We start from the raw sequence: 22,208 nt of genomic DNA on the forward strand, positions 1-22,208 counted from the left end.
CTCATTCATCAACCAGGACACAAGAGGGTCATGCTGGCAGCCTGTTAATGTTTCTTATAACGGTTCTTTGGAGTTTCGCCACAGCCAGTTTTGTCACAGGAGAGCACACTGGACTTCTTCCCTAGGCCAATGCTCCCTAAGAGGTCAGGCAGCTCGTGAGTGATGGCCCTCTCGATCTTCTCCAGAAAGCAGCCTCCCATGTAGGAACACTGCTGCGCCAGCAGCTTGAAGCTGTTAATTGGGTTGACCCCAAAGAAGTCCTTGTAGGCCTCGCGATTGGGGAGGTCAAACTTGCTGACATTGGTCTTAGCCAGGATTGATTTAAAGATATAGAACTTGTCTGGATCCTCCACAATATCTTTGAATACTAGCTCTCCATCACTGAAGAAAGTCATTTTATCCTTGTAGGTTTGCAAGTAGCGATCAACTAAGAGAGCATGGATCCGAACCCGGATGGCATGTTGGCGGATGAAGGCAATCTTGTTTTCCAACCTGTTCTCAATCACCTGGTTAAGGTCTTCCAGAAGGGAGATCTCCTCCTTTGAGAAGAGATCCTGGTGGGTGTCAGCTTGGTACTCCAATGGCCAAAAGGAGCTGACATAGACCCGGGGGGGCTCAGTAACATTGATTAGTGGGGCCAGGCTCCAGAACAAGGCACCGTATACTCTCATGAGCTCTTGGGTAGCCAGGCTGTCAGCCTTGTTCAGAATGATCCTTATCTGGGATTCCCGCCCCTTCAGCTGGCGGAAAAGCATCTCCAGCTCCAGCCCGACATCCAGTTTGGTTGGGTCAAACACCACAAAGATGAGATCAGCTCGATCAATGAACCATTGGCAGACATCATTGAATGGGTAGCCTATGAGAGAAAAACGGGAGAGAACATGAGGATCCCTGAAGCTAGGGGCTCTGCTATCTGAAGCATGGTGAGAGACACTCAGCCATAGCTCCATATCATGGGAACATACCAAGGAAGGGCACTGTCTATTAGCAATTATGTAAGGAACATTTAAAAGAGAAAAATATAGCAGGCGGATCAGCCAAACTGTGAAGTCTCACAGGTTCATGTATTACAGGCAATGGCTAAAATTCTTAAATGTTTGAATCTTATTTTATGGTGGCCAATCCATACAAAAGCTTTGAACGGCAGGATGCTCTGGGATACGACACTGGCAGTTGTTTAGGGCCAAGAGTCACTAAGAGCATCATACTGGGATTTTATGTTACTTCTATTTCCTGCCTTCTAAATTATTTTGGCCCCAAGCCTCCCACCCCAATCCTGGCAGTAAACCTACAAGGCCAATAAACTGCTAACCCTTTGCTTCCATTTCCAGACATCCCAAACCTGTTCCCCCTCCTCCAAATTGTAGGACTCTGTGCATGCAATAGTATCTCCTGCTTGCCCCCGTTATGCGCTCTCTGTCTCTCTTGGTAAATAAAGCAACTGTTCCAAAATCTCGGAATGTTTTGCTTTGTGTTTTTTTCTGTTAGAGATTTGTGTCCTCTTCTTGAGCTTTTTTTCATTCTGTTTGTTTTAAGTAATGCCAAATATGTACACAGATGACCGAGGCAGCATCTTGGAATGACTGGGACATAACCAATTTGTATAACAAAACTGCTTCAGTCTTACCCTGAGTGAGCTTTTAATCATTTGTTCAAAGATGGATTGAGATGGAAAAGATAACATATTGATGACTTTTTAAGTTGGGTAGCTGAAATGCAAGTCAGAATAAATCACTTTTCCCAAGATCTTCTGGAGACTGAAGAAATGGAACTCAACCTCGCTCCTGCTGTTTCCGGTTTTCAATGATCCCGGGGGTGTCCACAAAGGTAACCCTCTCCAAAAGCTTATGAGGGACCTCTATTCCTATCAGCTTCTCCAGAAAGTTCTGCCCAAACTTCTCGAGGGGAGAGAACGAGCGGGCACTGTCTGCTGCCATTACAATGCCTTCGATGGTCTTGAGTTTAGGGCCATGCATGATGACAGTGAACTCTGAGGTGGTGGGCTCAGCCCCTGTCCATGGAGAAAGTAAAGCAAGAAGCAGGTGAGCTGAGACCGCAGGGTCCTTTTGAGGCAGTTGCCTTGCAAACATACAGTCTAAAAAAGCCCCCCTTCTTTTAAAACATGCCAGGTCTACAACTCAAAATCCCTCAGCTGACCTTCTAGAACTCTCTTAGCATGTCAGGCCCATTGCATTTTTGCTTTCCAGATCATTCTCACAGCTTAAAAGCAAACCCGCATAACGTCCCTCGTTTGCTGCTGGCTCCGCATGAACCCAGCATGACTTGTGGTTTGCAAATCCAGGCTGGTGGTGGCCTAATGGGGTGGAGGGCTGGGGGAGAGAGGTGTTGTGCAGGTCTACTTTGGTCCCTCTGCCACAATTTCCAAGGCTGGCCTGAACTTGGCCACCCTCCAACCAAGTTGTGCGGAAACCAAGCATTCTGGCTCGTTCATTCACTCTACGAAGGGGAGGGACCTAACTGCAGAAAACTGAGCTGAGAACTGGGATCAGAGGGATGAGGAATCCTGGACTGAGGGGTGGGTAGAAAGAAAGGCCACTCCTGCTGCAATTAATTGGCTCCATGAGGGGAAGCCAGAAAATCTGAATCCTTTGTGGGTCCAGGTAACCCTCTGTGTGAGGGGGGGGAGACAGAGGCTGGCAGCTCACCACACCCCCAGGCTGCGAGGCAAAGGCCTTTTTGCCCAAGGCACATGCAGAAGTGAGAGAAAGCTTGGCCAGAGCGGCAGGGGGAGAGCTGGGGCTGAGCTCCTGGCAGAGGGAGGAGAAAGCGTTCCCCACTGTGGCCAACCCTAACCTTAACCCTAACCCTAACCTAGCATGCCCTTCCTTCCTGGATTGGCTCTAGAGATGCGGGTACTCTCTGTCTGGAGGCCTCAAGGCTTCTTCTGTCCTACCCAGGAGTTTGGCAGGGCATCAGGCTACCTGTGTAGAGCTGATAGGGAGTGTCGTCCAGCCCTAGAAGGTAGTTAATCATGGTGGATTTGCCAACACTCCAGGGTCCCAGGAAGAGCACCATTGGCTTGGAAGTAATCTCTCCATCTGCAGAAGGAAGGGAAGAGCCGCGTAGGTGATGGAGCACAAAGCAGGCACAGCCCTCCCAGGCCTGCCCTGAAAGTCAGCCGTACTGACCTGGGTCTTCCACTAGCCGGGCACCCAGCCAGCCATGCTTTCCTTCCTTGGGGCAATTATTCCAGGCCAGGGGTGACCAACCCGGAGGGAGCGTGAGGAAGACAAGAGTATGGTGGCCTGTGGCTTACAAGATGGGTGGAGACCCAGCTGCCATCTTTCAGTTCTCCAGGCAGCGCCCTGGTAAGGTCCCATCTGCCAGATGTTGGCCGTAGGGAAGCTTCAGTACTGACAGCCGCCCGCTCTCTTCCCCCCCAGCTCCTTCCAGCTGGGCTGGACCTGTGGCCCTCAAGAACCGCCAGCCCCGACACTCCAGAAGAGGGAGGCTGGCCAGAGGTATGAGGGGGGAGCATTCCCCCTTAGGTCCCCAACCAGCAGATTGCCTTGGCAAATATTTACCAAGGGAGTCGTAAATTCATTTGCATACACTGCCACAATCGGATCCTGTGCGCACATGCTCATTTTAATGAGACCGGTGCAGCTATGGCTCCCAAAGAGGTGTTCAAAACAACTGAGGGGCATTATTTCCCTCCCCAGGAAAAGCCCTCTTGTTCTGCATTCACGCTGCCGCATTTCAGAAAGGGAACTCTGGCCCGCCTAGCGCTCATTTTCTGCATGATAACAAATGGCTGTTGGGTGCTTCCAGATCATGCTCCAGAATCCTCCTGCACGTGCCAGGGAAGAGGACCGTTTCCCGCTGGCCCGTGGAGGGGGCACAAGACTGGAGCACCCCTCGGCTGGCCACAGGGAGGCTAGTGTCCCTGCAGGAGGCCTTGGCAGCCCCATGGTCCTCAAGCTGCTGCACCGCCATCCGGCTGCAGCAAGAAGAAAGCTGGAGGGGGCTCCCTGTCCTTCCCTTCCTTTCCCTTCCCCCGAGGTCAGTGGGGCCGGGCGGCCTGGGTGGCCAAGGAGACCCAAGGATGGAGCGCCTTTCCCTTCCACCAAAACCAGCGCTGGAAGTGGGAGTGGGGCTGCCATTTCCTGGATCCAGGGAAGAACTCCCTGGAAGGACTTGCACCGACTTGCGCGTGACAGGCAGCCATACCCACCTGTGGCTGAAGAGCCCAGGGTGCGTCCAGGGTAAGCTGTTGGGCAGGAGAGGAGGGTCGGAGAAGAGAAAAAGGAACATGAGTAGGAAAGGGCCGGCGGGGGGGAGCGTTAGTTCAGGGCAGAAAAGAACTGGAAGCAGAGCATGGCTCTTCCAGGTGGGGACCCAGTTCCTCCCCAGAAAAGGAAACTGGAGTCATGGAGCATCCATTCGTTAGTACTAAGCGCTCATGCAGCAAAAGGAGGCGCCATCCCTAAGCGGGGATGAGCCTGGAAGCTTCTCCTGGAGGCGGCACAACCATCCCAAGCACCTCCCTCAAGCTGCAGCACCTGAAATGGGGCAGTGGGGAACCCAAAGGCTGTCGTGCCCTGGAAAAGCCGCACCTCTTTAATGTTGCGCTGGCCACAAGACCGTCGCCCCAAGAAGTGCTGACACACCAGGCCAAGCAGTGCCATTCCCACACTCCGGAGGGCATCCCCTTTGGGAAGGTGACCCTGACGTAGCAGGAGCCCCTCTGTGTCCAACTTGGCTGACGTGGGCACCTCCCGGTCATGGGAAGGCATCCACAAGTTAAGGAGAACCTCAAGGTTGGCAGAAATTCTAAAGGGGAAAACCCCAAAGGATGGGCTCCTCCCCACCAATTCAGCGGGCACTTCAATGGCCTCAGAGTGGGGATTAGCCAAAAGAGGGAGGTGGAAAGGCCCAGCGCCTTATAGGGGAAACAAAGAAGGCCCCCGGGGAGTAATATTCTGTAGCAACCTCCCCCCACTCGTACGTTTCTAATTCCGACCTCTGGAGCATCCCATTTTCCCTAAAACCTCTCCTTGCTGCAGCAGCTGTGCAGGCCCCCGGCTGCCTGGGGCAGAGCCTCCTTATGCTGAATCTGCTCCCTCATCCACCTCCAACCCTCGCAGGCAACGCAACCACCGCCAGACCTGGCAGCCCATCTGCCTTACCCGTGATTTCATGCTGTCGAAGCTCATTGTATTTGTAAGACTGCTCCAAGGGCTTGATGGAAGAGTGGTAGATTTTTCTCAGTCGCTGCAGGATGGCTGCAAGAGAGGGGGGCCAGGGAGAAGAAGGAAACATTCAGCCCGGCTCAGTAGCATCGTTGGATGTGCCAGTCAGATGGCCAGGGCCACACTTGCACCCAACCCCTTCTGCAGCCAAGGCTTCTACAGCAGGTTTGGTAGAGTCCAGCGTTGTCTAGCTGTTAGGGGGCTAGGGGGGCCTATTCCGTGGCGTGGACAGCAAGGCTGCCCCGTGAGGTACCAGGAGAGGAGCTGTCCCCTGGGGGCAAAACTTTTGCTTTCCTTGCAAGGGAAATGATTCCTGGGCAAAGATGGCAAGGGCAGGCAGGCTAGAGAAATGGGGGCTGTGTATGTGTGTGCATTTTAAAAGTTGATGTGGCACCCTCGCTTATCCTGCTGGATCTCAGGCTGGTAGATAGCAAGCCGAAGGTAACATAAACAGCCATATAACATCCTTGGAACAAACAGTTGCAACTGACTCAGATGTGTGTGTCTTAGCCAAAGGCTTTTGCCGGAGCCTCTGGAGGGCTTTCGCTTGCCAGCTGTGCAGTCCCACTGCTACCTGAATAGTCGTCAGCAGGTTTCTCCTCCTTCAACTTCAGGGTGCTCTCAATGTGGGAGCGATCCCTCCGGGGGTTCTCCACCTCTTCTGCTGAAAGAGCAAAGAGGGTATCTCAGCCCAAGGCAACCAGAGGGAGAGCCAGAGTCAGGCCCCGTTTGCAGAGAAAACAGAGATACTTTCAAGATTGTGTTCATTCGCAAGTGGGGCACACAGAGATTTTTCTTGTGTGCAAAAAATACCTTCATTTCCCCAGAATTTCTACTGGTGCCAAATAGGCTGGGGCTTCAGGCCCAGTGGGGAGCAAAGCTCAAACTCCAGCCTTTGACGTCTGATGACGGGCAAGGGCAAGGAATGGCACCATGCTCGCTTTCGCAAGAACAACAGGAAGGGTTTCTGTGGCTTTTCCATGCAGAATGGGAAACACAGGCAGAATGCAGCGCCCCTTTACTTTGCCTAATGGCAGGACTGGCTGTCCTGGGCCTCCTGGCTGGTATGGGGGCTGGTGGGCGCTGCTGGCTCATCTTTGTGAGTCGGTCCAGGCAGAAAGACCTCTCTGGCTAACGGCCACGCTTGCCTTTGCGGGCCACTGAGCCCTCTCTGGGAATGCTGTCTGTGAAAACTGGGCACGTCTCCCAAGGCAGCTCCTCCGCAGACAGGCTTTTCCCAGAGCTTAAATAGCCCCTGGACACAGTCTGGTGACACTCTGGCACCAGCTGCACACGCAGGCAGCACATGAAGAGCAAACGTGGCTCCTCGCCTCCCCATCGACAATCGCTGGCATGACATTCACACAGCGCTAGCTACTTCATTCCAAGGAACCCCTCCTGACAGCCCCGTGCTAGGGACAGGCTGCCTCGCGTCCTAGTTTGGCCAAACCCACCAGGTTGACAAAATCAGTGGCTGCCTCCTCTGGGCCACGTGGGTCTGCGTGGCCCCAACAGAACCCACTGTGGGGAATTCCATAGGTCAGAGAGCCAAGGAATGAACGCAGGTAGCTGATCTGTCTCTGGGGCCAAGGAGGGCCGTACAAGCCTCTTTAGACAACGTGGCTCTACATTAAATCTTTTTTAGACTCTAAACTGGGAACACAGTCAGTTCTTTGCAACTGCACGCACACAGAGCTTTCTGCCGCTTGCCGCGTTTTATGATGGTTAAGAAACAGCAAAATGTGGTAGAACTCTTGCCTAAGTGCAACTCCTCTGTCTGGCCTGGCAAGCCCAGGAGTGGCATGCCGTTGCTCAGAAAGACTAAATTGGTCATCTCTAGTTTAGGATCTAAAGGAATTGGTTAGGTACAGCCAAGATGGGCAAAGACATTATGGACCTTGGACGTAGCAGATGTGAGAAAACAGAACCGTAGAATCATAGAACGGAAGGGACCTCGGGGATCGTGCAGTCCAACCTCCTTCCCAGAGCGGAACCCACTCCTACAGCATCCTGGCAGATGGCCATCTGCCCAGACCCGAGGCCACGTTGGCTGGCAGGAGCAAATTCCACGGGGCACTCAGGAACCGTGGCCCGAGCAAGACCTCCAGCCTTTGCAACCCTGAAGCTGAAGCAGCGCCAAATCCAGCTGAAGGGAACAGTGCTGGGGTGGGGCGAGGTGGGCCTCCCGCCCATGGAAGCTCCCTGCCCTGGCAGCCAGGAAAGGCAGGAGCTGCTGGCACTCTGGCGCTGCCCGGGGCGGCAAGAGCTGCCGGGAGAGCTTTTGCGCCTAGAAAGGGGGTGACCATCCAGCAGAACAGAGCCCCAAGGCTAGCTTTTTGCTCTCTCCTTCCCCTTCTGGAAATCGGAGGCAGCCGGAGACACGGACCTGCGGCCTCTTCGGAGCAAGCAGGCGAGAGAAGCGATCCTGTGCTGACCTATGGAACTCCCTCTCCCAACAGAAGCCATGATTTAGTCTGAATTTCCACGAAACCTGCCAACTGTGTTTCTACTTGAACTGCCTCTCGCAATAGCCTGATCCCCCACCTTTTGTGTCAGGATGTGAAGGAGGAAAGCAACTGGCATAGGTAAATGAGGACAACCAAGAGAACTACTTTCCTGATGAGCTTGGTCTCAAGGTGGGCTGACCCACAGCTCCCTCTGCTGGGAGTGGCTGTGCCTGGCTGGGTGGCAGTTTCAGTTCCTCTCTGCATGACTAGCACTGGTCTGAGGGTGTCCTCCCTGAGAGGGCCCTTTCAGCTTGTGCTTCATGCAGGCCACCTTCTGGGACTGCCCACTTCAGTCATCTTCTTTGGACTCCACCTCACTTCCCACTTCCCCTTGGCCAGCACCCTCTACCTTGCCCTCCTGCCCCGCCTGTGCCTCCTCTTCTGGGCAGATACCACCTTTAGGTTCCTTTCTCTCTGCTTGAGGAGCCTCCTCTTCAGCCGTTTTTGCAACTTCTTCTGCTTCTCCTACCCCATTGCCATCTGGTTCCCCTTCGCCAAACCCCACTCCTTCCACGGAAAGGTGGGTGGCAGTTCCCACTTTGGCCACTACAGCTCTTCCTTTCCCATTAGAGTCTTCTGGACCCCCTGCCACTTCCCTTGTCGCTCCTTCCTGTCTTGTATGGGCACTTTCTGCCTCCTCTGGCTCTCCTGATTCATACACGTCCTTCAGAACAGCATCGGGTTTCCCCCAGGGTTTCTCTCTTGGTGAAGCATTGCTCAAGTGTCCTTCCTCAGGGCTGCCTTCCAATTTTTTATCCAAGTCAGGGGAGTCTGTGAGGTTATCATCCTGCTGGGCCTCAAAAGAGTGGAGAAGATCCTGAGCAACATCTTGGTTTCCTCCTGGGAGAACACCTTGGACATCTTCCTCAGAAGGGACCCCTTTCTTCTGTGGGACATTTTCTTCAGCCTGTGATCCCTCCACACTAGCTGCAGGAGACTGCTCCAGCTGTCCCAAGCTACGCCCACCTTCTTCTTGACCATCCATCCCTTGCCCTTGGCCAAGGACCTCCCCTGGCTCAGTCACGTACGCTCCTTTTTCGTCCAGGTTGCCCCTTTCTGCGCTGTTCACCTCAGGACCTGTATTGGTGGAGCCATCATCCTGAGGCTTTCCCCCCAGATCTGGGGAAGCCTTCTCCTGATTGCCCAAGAACTGGAGAGGGATTCCTGTCCCGGCAAGATCTCCATAGAGCAGCCTCTGCTTCTTCACGAGACTTGGGTCTCCAGGCAACAAGCCGCCCTCAGCAAAGTTGGCAGAGTCTTCTGCGCCCTCCAGGGCAGAAACTTGCAGTTCTAGATAGTCAGAACATGATCAGTCAGTTTCATCTGTGCCTCAAATTGCAAATGTGCTTCTGCATGAAAAACGGAACTGGACTCTCCCATTCAAAGGATGCTGAAAAGGCGCATTTTGAGGCTCTTCTAAATCCATTTTCAGTCCTAACCTGACCAGCAGGCTTAGACTCTAGCTTGCATGGCCTGGTCCTACCATAAGCCAGGTGCAAACCGTTTTGCCAGGGGTGGGTTGGGGAGAGTGGGAATCCATCTTGGAACACAGGTTGCTCTTAAGAAGCCTCCCATCCACCACAGCTACTGTCCCTTCCAGTCTACCAAGAAATACAGACGGAGGAAGTATTTTTGGAGGTTTTAGCATATTCAAGATTCCACAGAGGCCTGGCCGGGAAATATGCAACTGGCTTTTCCCCACCTAACAGCCTTCCTGCTTTGTCTTCTGCTGAACAGCAGAGAAGAATAAAGGGGGGAACCACCAGGATATTAAGGAGAGCTTTGCTTGTCCAGACCGGGAGCATGCAGAACTGCGGCTAAGAAGTCCAAACCATCTGAACAGACTAGCAGGGCTGGCACAGGCTAAAACTGCAACCATCTTGGCAAAGCACATTCTCTTCCAAGGTGCCATGCGAACAGAGAAGGCAGCTCTGGAGATGGGATTATTTCCCCCTCCCCCAGGGGCCTTGCCAGGGGGTGGGGGTGTTTCTCTTCGGACTGGAAGAGCCAGTGCCTTCTGGAAAACTTCCCTCCTGGCTCATCCTTCACCAACACTGCAGAAGCGACCCCAGGAATTTGTCCTAAAAACCTCCTCTGGGGAAGCAAAGGGCTGTTTCCTAACCAGGAAGGCAGATGTGACAGGACCTACCGGCAGCAAGTGGCAAGAGGACTCTCCTCCGCCTCTCCTGGAAAAGGGGATGCCAACCCGCTGAGGGGTAGCCCAGATGTTGCTGCTGCTGCTGCTGCTGCTTTATGGGCTCTGAGTCAGGCCTGCCAGCTGCAAGGGGATTTGTCCAGTTGCCCACAGGAAGGCTCATCTGCCCTCTCCATGGGCTTCCAACTGTCCCATGCTCCTCTGCCTCCAGATGCTGAATTAAACCATACTGGGGCTCCGTGGTGGTTCTAGCAGAGGCAGCTGTGACTCAGAGGCATAATGTCTCCCCCCCCCCCCCGCAAACCTGACACACAGAGCAAGTCCTACCTTGTGGAGTCCTGGGGTTCTCTGAGCTTGGTGGTTTTCTTGCAGACGTTTCGTTCCCTGGCTAGGTAATGTCTTCAGTGCTCAAGATGTTACCAGCTAGGTAATGCAACGTCTGGAAGAAAACCACCAAGCTCAGAGGACCCCAAGGACTCCGCAGTTCAGCCCTGAGCTACAGAGGTTCTCTTCCAAAGGTCCTACCTGTGAGGAAGCCCATCACCAGCCACTTTTAGTGCATAAGAACCCAGGGAGGAAGGGCACCCTAGCCATGCGATGTGGATGTGCCATTAAAAGCCCGGAGGGGTCAAACTGGCACCCAGAAGGGGAAGGCCGGGAGGCACCCTTTCCCCGTGCTCAAGGCTTCGTGGGAGGAAAAGGTCCCGGTCTGGGGATGCTGCCTCTGCTCCTGGGAGGAAGGGGGATGTCTGCGTGGGGGTGGCCTCAAATAGCTTCGCTCCCTTGAAGAGAAACACCTGGATTGACAAAGGCCCCCTCAAATTGCCTCTCTTCCTCCTGCTGGCTGGGGGCTTTGTCACATCTCCTCAAGACCACCCGAGCGGATGCCAGAGGCTGAAGAGGATGGGGGCAATTGCGGCTTTTGATTGCCTTCTCCCAGCGAGACCTTCTGAGTGTTTCTCTCTACGGATCAGCCCCTGCGATCGCAAACTGCACAGGAGACTTCTCCTGAGCAGGACCCAGCCCTGCCTTGGTTCTACTCCCCTCGTGCCAAAACCCAGGGCTCTGGGTCACCAGTGCAAAGCCCAAAGTGCTCTAGGAGGGGATCAGAAGGGCAAGGGGGGCAGTCCGGCCCTCCATGGCCTGTGCAAGCAGCCCCTCCCTTGGCTCCTCCAAGCTGGAGGCCTCTGGCTATATCGAGCACCAAATTGTGCTGATCTGCAGATGGCGAAGGACGCTGGCTTTGCAGCAAGCGGGGTGAAGGTGTTGAGCTTAGCACCAGCAGCCTTCCTCACCGGCTAAAAATATCACTGGCCGTAGGCGGGGGAGGGGGAAAGTTGCCATTGGGAGAAGCCCAGAGCCAAGAAACTCCCTTTCCTTGTTCCTCACCCCCCGTCCCCCGAACGCGAGTTTGCAGGCGGGGGACCCAGAGCCTGCGAGCCAGCTGCAACCTGGCCCACCCGGTCTCTCCTGGCATAGGGGGCCGCAGGTTTGCTGGGAGGGGCGGAAGTCTCCCTGCTGTGAGCTGGACAGGGCTCCCGTCCCGAAATAAGTGGGGAGTCACTCCCTGGGTGTTGCGGCGGGGAGGGGGGATACTTCTGCCCCAGGAGTCCCCAGAGAGGCAGGACGGAGGGGGGCGCAGACTGGCCTAGCAGCCCATCCCAGCTGGCCCCTTGCATGCAAGCCTCCCCGTGACCCAGCCCTTGGGCACTGCCTGGGCACTGTCTCCAGCTCTTCTCTCAGCCTCCCGCCAGGTCTCTTAGCACAAGGCGGTGGCTGTACCCGGAGCACCCCTGGCCAGCTCTGCTCTCTGGCAGCACCATCCTAGGGGGACGTGGCTTCCCACCACCCGGGACCAGGCCTGTGAAAGGAGCAGAGGAGCGTTCCCACAGGCAGAGAGGGGCTCAGGAGTGTGTGCCACGAAGAGCACAGGGGCTGCAGCACCTGCCCCCTGGCTCCCCCACCCTGCCGCCCTGTCACGCCTTCCTCCCAGCCAGCGAGAGGCTCTTCAGGTCCCTGGTCCTCTGCTGGGGCCTTTGTGCCTCGCCAGTTCAACAGGCCGAGCGTGGCCTTGGGAAGGCACAGCCGGGGTAGGACAACAGCTCCCAAACACAAAGCAAAGGGCGCCAGAGGACACTTTGCCTGTCCCAAGGCAGTGATCCAGGCCACCTCCCCTGCTTGGCCTCGGGCACACTTTGCTGCCGGAAAGGCTTGGGGTGGTTCCAGACAAGCTTGGGGACAAACATGGAGCTGCATGTCCCCCTTGGCCTACAGCAAAAGGTCTGCCCACTGCTCTGGGAATGCCAACGAAGCCACTGGCTTAGAGCTGCTGGAGGGCAAGGCTGGGACCTGTGCCAACCTCGCCAGTCCGAGGAGCTCCATGCCCACTCAAGATGAGGGCTGGGGGCCCGCAGCTGCCCGCACATTTGGTCAGCCTTAAATGAGCAGGTCATGGGACCTAATTCAGAACAGAGAAACACCGAGCAGCACTCGAGCGAAGAACTTGGTGGACACAGCAGGCTGTGGCCAAGCAACCCGACCCCGAGGGTCCCAAGGGGAGCAGCAGCTGCAGAGGATGGGTCTTACGCCAAGGGTGGTCCTTTTGACATTTTCCTGAGCAGAACCATTGTCCCCAAGGGACCGTCCCTGCAGCTGAGCCCTTGCAGCACGCCTGCACACATGGGGAAGCGGGGAGCTTCTGTCTGCACCTGGCCTGGGGCCCTCGGGCCACTGGGATCTTGCTTGGGCCCCAACATGCCAGGGGCACCCCGGCCATGTCTACCAGTCTGGGTCGGTGGAGGCGTGCCAAAGGCACCCAGATTTGAGACTCGCCCACACTGTCGGCCCGAGCGAGTCTAAGTTGTGCCCTCTGGTGGCCAGATTCAGAACAGCTTAGTGGCTGTGGCAAAGGGCAGAGGAGCACAGTTCCAATTTTCTGTTGGCGCTCTGGAGAAAAGGGGAGAGGCTCCTGCTTTTCTGGCCTTTGCCTGAGAAGACAAAGAGGCCCAGCTTCCCCTCCCACTCCCCCATGCTTGGTCTCGCACACCAAGGGGCGGATGGGCAATAGGAAGGGGCAGGCTCACTCTGGAGGGAAGCGTGAAGTGCCTGGCAGCAGGGGCAAGCTCATCTCCACCCTGCCCCGAGGCGCACACCCAGCTGCGCGGTGGCTTTCAAAACCTTTCTGGGAACCCTGCTGTGAAGGGGAGGCCCCCTCCCAGTGTTCCTGCCGGCTGAGCCCTGGCAAAGGGCCTGGCTGAGCATGTGGAGAGGAGACAGCTTCTAGCACAAGCTCCCCCGGGAGCCAGTCTGGCACAGAGCTCCAGTGGGGACTTCCTGCTCTGCAGCCAGCCAGAGGTCTGCCCTACCTCCAAAGGGAACCTGACTGAGCACCCATGGGCTCCCTTGCCCCCCCAGCAGATGCCAACCAGAGGAAGCACACAGCTGGCGAGCACTGCCAAGAAAGAAAAGAAAGTGCCACCGAAAGTAGGTCAGCAAAGCACAGAGAACGAGAGTGCTCCGTACACCGCCTCTAGCTCCTGAACGAAAGGCGAGACGGACAGCGAGTTCTGCATGAATAACCGGCTGAGTCCGGTAAACTTTCAGCTCCCCGCCACTAGCAGCTAGCTCAGAGAGGTGCCCAGCCACGGCATAAACCAGACCCTGCTTTCAGTACTCAGACGAGAAGGACGCTGCTGAACTCCAGCCACTCAATGCATCCAAGAAATAATTTTCCAGGTCACAGAATGCACCCCCCCCCGCACCAGCGCCAGTCCCGCACTGCTCATATGGGAAAGGTAATGCGTGGAAGTGCCAGATACCATTCTGGGGAGCGGGAGGGGGCAACCTGCCCTTGGCCACCATGTGCCCCACATCCAGTGGTGGGAAAGGCTCCATCCGTCTTTGCCCTTCTGGGTGGACCATGATGGAACCGGGAAAAGGGGGCCAGGCCCCCCAGGGGGGTCCTGCATCCACACAAGCCCTGTTGCAGGAAAGGAAGGGAGGGAAGAGGAGGTGGGCCCCGGGTCTCGCCTGTCCACCTCCCTTTTGTTCTGGGGAATGATAAAAGATAGCCTTAAAAGGATGCGGTCAGTCCAGCACGCCTGTGACAGTGCGAGAAGGCAGCAGCTGAGCTGGGGGGCAACGTGGAAGGCGGGAGTGACTCTGAGAGGCTTTGGGGGTCCAGTTACACGCCTGTTTCCATACTTAGCTCTGGGAGGCAGCTGGGAGGCAGCGCCCAGCCAGCAGAACCAAATTAACTCAAGGGCACCCAAGGGGAAGGCCAGCAGACACCGCATCGCACTGCTGACGGGCCCTGAGGTGGGGAGGGGCGGCCACTGCCCCCTTCAGATACAGGTGGCACCTGGGGAAGCAGGTCCCCGAGCTGCAGAGGAGAGAGGCACAGGGCCCTCCCCAGCAGGACACCAACAGACCTCCTGGCCCAGCTGCTCGTCTCCCCACAGCCCGCAGCAGCCCTCCATGCGGGCCTCATGGCAGACCCCCCCATGGGCCCGGGCAGGTTGGGAGAGAGCCCTCCCCATGAGCTCAGGGCCCTCCGGCCAGGGGACCCTACCTGCTGTCCCAAGGAGCAGGAGTGGCACCACGCAGAAGCAGAAGAGCCTCAGTCCAGTCATGGTGGCTGCCAGGAGCCCGCTCCCCTTCCTCTGCGCTATTTATACCGGGACGGCTCTGGAGCAAGCAGGTGGCCGCTCGGCCGCAGGGCCCACGCAAGGGATGGTGTTGGTGCTGGACTGCCGGAGGCCCCTCCCCGCCTGGCCACTTCAGCCCAACGTCAGCCAGTCAGTCCCCCCCACTGAGAGGCAGCTGCCAAGCGGGGGGGGGAGGAGGAGGGGCAATACAGCAGCTGCCCAGGGCTGAGCCCAGAGCCAAGGTCCCAGAGGACGGGCAGATGGGGGGGAAGGGGCAGGGACCAGCTCTTATCGCCCAGCGCCTCAGCAACAGCAGTCAAACCACTACCCCTCCTAACTTGGCACAGCATTCATGGCACCAGGAGGAGCTGGGAAGCCCCCACAGCCTGCAAAATGTACATGGCATCAAAGCTGGTAGCCTTTGGGACAAGGAGCGTAGAAGGCAGACAAAGGGCATGGGTTTGCCACAAAAGAGAACATGGTGATGTGTGCCTGCAGGTGTCAGAATAATGCCATCCAGCTGCATCTGGGGACTAGTGACTCCCATGCCAAAAACCTGCCAACAGGCTCGGGTCCCAGAGAAGGAAAGGCAGGACTCTCGGGCTGGGTGGGAGACGCAGCCGCATCCTCTGCCTGCCACAAAGACCGAAGAGCCGCCTGTGAACCACACAGCTTCCACGCTTCTGCCTTTCGCTGGTGGTGTGCCCCACCTCTGTAATCAGCTCGCACACGCGGAAAAGTGGGAAGGGATTAACTTAGACCTTGCTTTCTGCTGCAAAGCCCAAGAGCTCCCCAAAGCAGCTGCCCGTGAGGGACACGGAGGGGGCGCTGCTCTCTCCAGGCGCGCAGCTCCAAGAGGGCCCTGCCCTGGGTCACGTGACGCAACGAGGCGTGAGGCCGGGGTGCAAAACCAGTCCCACCACCCCCAGCCCCGTTTGGTCCACAGGCAGTGCAGGGGGGGGGGAGGGGAAGCATGTTAGAGAGGCTCCCCCTGCTGGGCACCACGGAAGCTGCACACAAAGGAAGCAGGAAGGTGCCTGTGAGCTGAATTCCAGAACATCTGGAGACGGGCTTCGTGGAAGTGGCGCTGCCCGCCCCCCACATTTCCTGGCGTGGGGACAGCAGTCTATGCTGACAGTCCGGAGCGCTTCTAATCGACCTTATTCCTCTCCTGGTCCCTCCAATCCCACCCCCCAAATTTCTGGCCTCCTTCCCCAACAGTGGCAAAAGACTAACAACCCAAACAGGGCATATAAAAAACAAAGTACAAACTTTATTTTGTTTCTTTACAAAGGCACGAGCCTCATTTTTCCCACTTTCTTAACAAAATATAATAGCATCTCAATGAACACAAAGACCCAAAACTTGTAAAAAAAAAAAGGACAAAAAAAAACCATATAAAAATTATGAAAGAACAAAGGAACAGCTGTGGCGGGGGGGGAGCCTACCAAAACCAACCGGCCGAAACAACCCTGGCCAAGACCTCTGTCCAAAATGGCAGGGGATGGGGAGGCGCAGAACGCGACAACAGCCACCGCCTCTTCGCGGGCCCAGCCGACCCACGGGACGGATTTAAGTGCTTCAAAGAACGAAACCACCCCCGAGGAGAGGCCCCAGGGTCCATGCTGAGCAGGCCTCCCTCCTGGGCCGTAAAGAAAGCCCCAAACCTGAACCAGCCCCGGAGGACAGAGGGGACCTGGGGGCCTCCCTCTCCGAGGGGCTTGTGTGGAGGGCTGGCGAGGCAGAGACGGCCCAGAGACCCACTGCCACCCGGAGCGCTTAGAGGGCCCCAGGTGGGTCCCTCACACCTCAAGCGGCCGGGAGGCAAGGCTGGGGCAGCCCGCCACTAGAGGAGGGCGAGGCCACCTTGAACGACCCGCAGCCAGAGGCGCCAGAGAAAATCCATCCTTTGAGCCGGGGAGCCAGCACTGGCCCCTGCCACGCCCCATGGGGGGCGAGCCCCGGAGAGCCCAGCTGCTTGCGCCCTGCCAACCTCCCAGCTGCTTTGCACTGAAGAGCCTGACTTCCAGCTTGTCCCCACCCTATCGCTCCCACTTACAGTATTGAAAGGTCACAAAAGAGACCCAAACGTTGTGGTATTTTGTAAAAATTTCAGCGTATTTCCTGAAGTCCCCTTGCCCCCACCCTGCTTGCCCTCCCGCTGCCAGGCAGGGGTCAGGGCTTCTTGGCCTTGCTGTGCTCCACGGAATCGTCGTCCTCCGCCTCCAGGTCAGAGGCTGTGTCCGAGTTGGACGGATCCAGGCTGGCCCGGGCAGGGGTCACAATGACTGCGCGCCGGCGCTGCTCTTCCTCCTCGAGCAGCTGCTTTTCCTGAGTCCCCTCGATGTGCTGGATCGCCTGCAGGGAGAGAGCAAAGTGAGAGCCCGCTGGCTTTCTGCCCAGAAAGGACCTAGGCCTCCTGCTGGGCACTTCCTGCTCCAGGATCGGCTGCCCACCGCCTGGGTGCAACCAAGGACCTTCTCAGTGGACGGGTCCGAGCCCCGTAAAGGCTGCTACGCTGAGAGGACGGACAGCCACTGGGCACGGCTGAGCCTTTCTTCCCACCCCTCATGGGACAAAACACTCGGCGCGCTGCTATTGGCCCACACCTGTTATTCCCCAGTTGCAGATTCTGAATGCAACAGGCGAGGCCCTGGCACTGGGCTGCCGCAGAGGATGGGGACCGGTTTCAAGTAGAATTTCTTCCCGGGCAGCCCTCCTCTCACCAAAGGGCTTCAAGTGCCCTTCTGCGGCCAGACTGGCACAGGGAGTGAAACAATGATGCACCCTCATGGGAGGCTGGCCACACCGGTGACTCTGGGCTTCCTGGGTCACTTTTTATTCCTGGAGCCACCCGGCTGGACACTATTCTCAGGGTGCGTCTGCCGGGGCTGGTGGCCGTACATTCCCAGGGAGAGGGCCCACTTCCCAGCCGGCCCCTCCCTGCCTTTCCCCAGGGCAAGAGCCCGACTCGGGAGTCGGAGGAGACTCCGGCTGCACTCTGCTCTCACCTGGACGATCGTGTCCAGGTTCTGCCTGGACGTCGAGATAGTGTTGATCACAGAGGACGGACCCATGGTTACCACAGTGACGTGGTGGGAAGGCGGAGGTGGTGCAGGCACAATCACAGTCGGGTGCTGGGTGGGTGCCGGGGGGCCATGTGCAGGTAGGAGCTGGCGAGGAGAGAAGGATGCCTGTCACGCCTCCCCGACAGCGTGGGACAGCAGGGCTCTAGCGCCTCGCCGACTGCAGGGGAAGGCACCCTGGGGTTGAGCCAGAGCGCCTGGAAGGCTGCTAGGACAGCTGAGGGCCTGCGACGCCCAGGTGGACCTCAGATCCCCTTTTCTGGCTGCTCTCCTCAACACCTGACCCCAGAACCCGAGCCAAGCCTGGAGAGCCGGGAACGAAGGCCGCCCCCACGCCCAGGGCCACAGAAGCCCTGGAAGCGCGGGCGAGTGAGCAGAGAGGTGGATGAGGGCACAGACCTCCAGGGCCCACGTTCTGGATGTTTCTGAAGCAACAAGGTGGGTGCAGTGCCCAACTCCAGCTCTTTGGTGAGGCCTGCTTTTTGGGCAGTCACTCTGGCTCTCAGCTGGGCTCCCCAACTCTGTTTTCCTCCCTGCCAAGCGCCCCTTGCCCCCACGCGTCCACTAGGCACTTCGGGGGCAGTGCCATGCCTCCATGTCGCCCACGGCCCGGAGCGAGCACAACCCTCTTCGCAAGGGGCCGGGAGGGGGACCAACCGAGGCTGCATGTCCACCCCGCCAAAGCGCTGCTGCTCAGATGCCTCTGGGTGCTGTGGGCTCACCTGTTCCTGCTGCTGGAGCTGCACCTGTTGGGCAATCACCTTCAGCTTCTCCGGGTACAAGTGGGCCTCCAAAGAGCGCACCTACCAGCCAGCCAAAGAAAGACCTGATCATGGGGGCTCAGCCCACCCTCTGAGATGGGCAAGAGATGCTGTGTATGCACAAGGGGCCTGTGGCTGCTCCCCTCCCCTCCTGGGTCCCCTGACCCCTTGGGGCTTTCATTCGTCAGCTGATGGAGAGGATGTCCAGAAAGTGACCCCCAGACCCTCCACTGGACCCTGCAGAAGAAGGGCACACCTGCTCCTCCAGCATCATCCGGACCGAGCGCTCCTTGTCCAGTTGCTGCCGGAGCTCGATCATCTCCCGGCGCAGGTCCTCGGCCTTCTCGTCCTCCCAAATGTCCGGGGACCCGATACCTTCGTCCTTGTCCTCCGCTCTCCGCCGCTTTGGGGAGGAGCCGCTGAACTCCTGCCAAGGAGCTTCAGGTTGAGGGTGGGCAAGCGCAGGGAAGCCAGGGGTGGCAAGCGGCCACGGACCAAGCTGATGCGGGGAAAGGGCCCAGGCCTCCCAGCCCCAGGCCGCCCCTGGCACCTACCTGGATGAACCGCTTGAGCTGAGCGTTCTGCTGCAGCAGCCGCGTCTTCTCCTGCTCCAGAGAAAAAATGTACTCCGCCGTCTGCTGAAGGATCGCTGCCTGGCCGAGGAGGAAAGAGGAGTGGAGAGCTCCAGAGAGGGCCAGGCCGAGGCAGTCTGCCGGAGTGCGGTGTGCATGCGCGGGACTGGCACCCCCCAAGGAAGGCAAGGCTGCTCCTGACCGCCCAGCTCCTCGGTCGGTCATGCTTCTTCCCTGGTCAACTAGCTTCCAGGGGGCAAGCCCCTTCTCTCATTCTGGTCCCAGAGTCTGTACGCATTGCAACGGCTTGTAGCTGCTGACTGGCACCTTATCGTCCCCCGGGAAGCCACGGCTTTTCTCTTCCTTTCTCCTGCCCTGGCTCCCCTTTCAGCTGCAGCATTCAACCCGTGGAGGCTCTTGGGTCCCGTCTCCCCCATCCTTTTCCCCGCAAGACAAAGCCCCAAGGCCATCTGCCACAGAATCTAGGACACGGAGTCGGCCAAAGTCCCTTGTGAGCAGATCCCCACCTGCCTTTGCTTGGCCTGGCAAAGACACTCCTGGCCCTATGCAGATGCCGCGACTGCAGCTTCGCCAGCAGCCCCAAATCGACAGGGAGGTTTAGAGCTGCTGGGCTTCCTCTGAGGCTTCTCACCTTGCTGAGCTTCTCCCCGTCGGTGTGAGGGATGAGAGTTTTCAGCGACTGAAATCCTGCATTGATGCTCTGCATGCGCCGTCGCTCATTGCTGTTAGCGATCTCCCTGCGTATCCGTCGCTCCTGGTCCCTCTGCGTTTCTGGAGTCAGCGGGATGTTGGCCAGGCTGGAGCGGACAAGCCCAGGTTAGAAACGGGGCCCTTCAAGGCTCCCCGGCCAGCAACTGGTCCTAGCGCCCACGCCAGCTTCTGAGTCCTGCTCTGTCCCCACGTTTGCCCCACGGCCTCTCTTGGGTGCCAACTGACTGCCTCCCTTCCCAATGGGATCTCCCGTAGCCCAGAGTTCTTGCCTGAAGCCTCCCTTCCCTGGCACGCTTTCCTGTGATGCCAAGGGAGATTCCATCTGGGGTGGGGGCTCCCAAGGTGGCTTGGGTTTCAGAGATGCCCTGCGGCCTGTCGCTTGGGCGGGCAGACAGAGCAGACCTGCCTTCGAGGCGGCTTTACTTGATCCCGTTTACTGCCTGGGGCTATGGGCAAAAGGGCAAATCTGGCCATTGAATAACCCAGCGGCTCAGCCCAACAGCGCCCTTTGAGAGAACGGTGCGTACTGGCGCATGCCCCGTCGGTCTGTCGGCACCATATGGGTTTAAAAGAACCCAAGGAACCTGCTGCTCCAGTCCGTCTTAAGTCCCTGGCTCCATTCCCATGAGGTACTTGACCCAACTATTGAACTGGGACCCCTTTGCGCGCAGAGGACAGTTGCGTTTTACATCAGTAGCAGCAAAAATAAAATTGCATTTGCGCGCGACTGTGCTCTTTCCCCGAGGAAGGCCAGAGGGGGCAGAATTCTCTGCAAACTTTATTCACGACCGCAAGGGCAAGAAGATGGGTTCTGGGCTCGCGCGACCACCGGTGCCCTCCTGCGCAAGGAAAAAGCACGCCTTGGTATCTCCCGCAAACACGGCCCCCGCGGGCACGTGCTGAACGTGCCCGAACACCAGCCGGGCACCGGTAAACTATTCTCCTGCAACACGGCCTCCCTCCGCCCATCCCATCAGCAGCCCCGGAACTGACCGCCAAAGCCAGGGGGCACCACGGGGACCTCGCGCGCCGGCTGGGGGCGATGGGGGCCGGGCCTCGGCGCGTCCCAGAGCAGAAGCGGGGAAGCGGCCGGCGCGAGGGCGGCCCTGCCGGCGCCACCTCCCGAGCGGGTCCGAGAAGGCGCCCGGCCGCGGGGCCGCGGCCGGCGGGAGCCCCACGTGGGGCGGGCGCCTGGCCGCCCGGCGCTCCCCAGCCCAGCCCAGCCCAGCCCAGCGGCCGGGCGGGCACGCGAGGAGGGCCGCGCTCGCCGGAGGCCGCCCTGCCCGCCGCAGCGGCCCTCCGCGCCCCGCGGCCCGGCCCCGGCGCACAAAGGAGCGGGGCGGCGGCGGCAGCCTTTGTGCGCGGCGTGGCCGGCCGAGCCCGGCACTACATGTCCCGGCAGCCCGCGGCGGCAAGGCCCGCCCCTTCGGAGGCTGCACAGTCACGGCCAGGCCCGGCCGCCGCGCTGCCAGTAAACACGCGGCGGGCGGGGAGAGGCCCGCCGGGCGCGCGGGCGGCGGGGGGCGAGGGCGGCGGGGGCCCGCCGCGCGCGCCCCGCCCGCGCCCCGGTCCCTCCGGGGCCAGCCGGGGCCGCCGCCGCGCCGCCGCAAACAGACCCACGTGCTCGGCCGCCGCCATCCCCGCCGCGCCGCCCGCGCGCCCTCCGCCCCGGCCCGGCCGGCCCGGCCCCCGCTGCCCGCCCGCCCGCCCGCGCCCACCTGCAGAGCCCGCCGATGACCTCCTTCTCGGATTTCCTGAAGTGCTGCAGCGAGGGCACCTTCTGCGCGGGCACCACGAAGTACTCCATGCCCGGCCGGGATCGGGGCCGGCGCTGGAGCGGCGGCGGCGGCGGCGGGGGCGAGCGCGAGGGGCGGGCGCGCGTCCGCCGGCCCCGCGGTGCGTCTCCGGCTCTGGCCCTGCGCGTGTCTGCTCAAGGCGGGAAACAGCTGGGCGAGCGCAGCGCTCCCTCCCTCCGCCGGCGCCGCCTCCGCCAGCCACCGGCCCATGTAAACAAAGGACTACTTGCCGCGGCCCCCGCCCGCCGCCGCCGCCCGCCGCGGAGGGATGCGCCGGCGGCTGACGTCCGGCGAGCCGAGCAGGGCCGAGCGGAGCGGAGCGGAGCGCGCCGGTGGACGGGCGGACGCCCCGGCCCGGGCGCACGTGCTGGCCGGCGGCGCTGGGAAGAGCGCTCCGGCCGCGCCTGGCGTCACGCGTGCGGCCGGCCGGCCGGCTGGCCGGCGGGCGGGCCGGGGGCCGGCGCCTCCTCCCACCCGGGCGCCGCGGGCCCCCCGGCAGCGGCGGCGGGCCTAGCGTGGGGCGCCCCGGATGGCGCGCCCGGGGCTCTCGGCCGCCTGGAAGGGCTCGAGGGCGGGGGAACGGCGCCCAAGCCCGGGGGAAGATGGGCTGCGCCCCCTCCTCGGCGCCCCCCGCCGAGGGCCAGCGGCCCCCGGAGGCGAGGCGGAGGAGCCGGGCCCTTTCCCGGGCGGGGCCCGCGGGCTGCCCGCTCCCCAAAGCAGCTGCCTGAGCGGGGCATCTC

At 59.3% G+C, this 22,208-nt stretch overlaps 2 protein-coding genes across 7 annotated transcripts; both read right to left on the minus strand.

Moving 5' to 3' along the window:
• Positions 1 to 29: 29 nt before the first annotated feature.
• On the minus strand, positions 30 to 14,690 carry SRL (sarcalumenin). 6 transcript variants are annotated; one of them, XM_007433856.3, is made up of 8 exons: positions 14,446 to 14,687; positions 8,117 to 9,010; positions 5,788 to 5,874; positions 5,151 to 5,246; positions 4,196 to 4,231; positions 2,943 to 3,059; positions 1,778 to 2,011; positions 30 to 856 (listed from the first exon to the last, which is right to left on the minus strand). In XM_007433856.3, the coding sequence occupies exons 1-8, from the start codon at positions 14,504 to 14,506 to the stop codon at positions 45 to 47; spliced, it is 2,337 nt and encodes a 778-aa protein (XP_007433918.1). In that variant the 5' UTR covers positions 14,507 to 14,687; the 3' UTR covers positions 30 to 44. The 6 variants fall into 6 exon arrangements, with proteins under 6 accessions (XP_007433918.1, XP_007433917.1, XP_025026057.1 ...); XM_007433855.3 differs by having other exon boundaries at positions 5,788 to 5,877; XM_025170289.2 differs by lacking the exon at positions 8,117 to 9,010 and having other exon boundaries at positions 14,446 to 14,690.
• A 1,117-nt stretch (positions 14,691 to 15,807) lies between these two features.
• Positions 15,808 to 21,897, minus strand: TFAP4 (transcription factor AP-4). Its single transcript, XM_088147831.1, has 7 exons — positions 21,391 to 21,897; positions 19,593 to 19,758; positions 18,923 to 19,021; positions 18,625 to 18,795; positions 18,330 to 18,410; positions 17,533 to 17,694; positions 15,808 to 16,879 (listed from the first exon to the last, which is right to left on the minus strand). The coding sequence occupies exons 1-7, from the start codon at positions 21,477 to 21,479 to the stop codon at positions 16,697 to 16,699; spliced, it is 951 nt and encodes a 316-aa protein (XP_088003957.1). The 5' UTR covers positions 21,480 to 21,897; the 3' UTR covers positions 15,808 to 16,696.
• Positions 21,898 to 22,208: the final 311 nt, after the last annotated feature.

Source organism: Python bivittatus, unplaced genomic scaffold (assembly GCF_059951505.1).
Source record: "Python bivittatus isolate LINGU-HERP-01145 unplaced genomic scaffold, Pbiv_v1 ctg000560_np1212, whole genome shotgun sequence".
Taxonomy (NCBI): domain Eukaryota; kingdom Metazoa; phylum Chordata; class Lepidosauria; order Squamata; family Pythonidae; genus Python; species Python bivittatus.

Coding starts and splice junctions, on each gene's coding strand:
- SRL (XM_007433855.3), bottom strand. CDS start 14,506: ATGACTGGACTGAGGCTCTTCTGCTTCTGCGTGGTGCCACTCCTGCTC. Junction 9,011..14,445: donor CCTGCTCCTTGGGACAGCAG/GTAGGGTCCCCT, acceptor CTGACTATCTAG/AACTGCAAGTTTCTGCCCTG. Junction 5,878..8,116: donor AGAGAGAAAGGAACCTAAAG/GTGGTATCTGCC, acceptor TTGCTCTTTCAG/CAGAAGAGGTGGAGAACCCC.
- TFAP4 (XM_088147831.1), bottom strand. CDS start 21,479: ATGGAGTACTTCGTGGTGCCCGCGCAGAAGGTGCCCTCGCTGCAGCAC. Junction 19,022..19,592: donor ACGGGGAGAAGCTCAGCAAG/GTGAGAAGCCTC, acceptor CTCCTCGGCCAG/GCAGCGATCCTTCAGCAGAC. Junction 17,695..18,329: donor AGCTCCAGCAGCAGGAACAG/GTGAGCCCACAG, acceptor TCTCCTCGCCAG/CTCCTACCTGCACATGGCCC.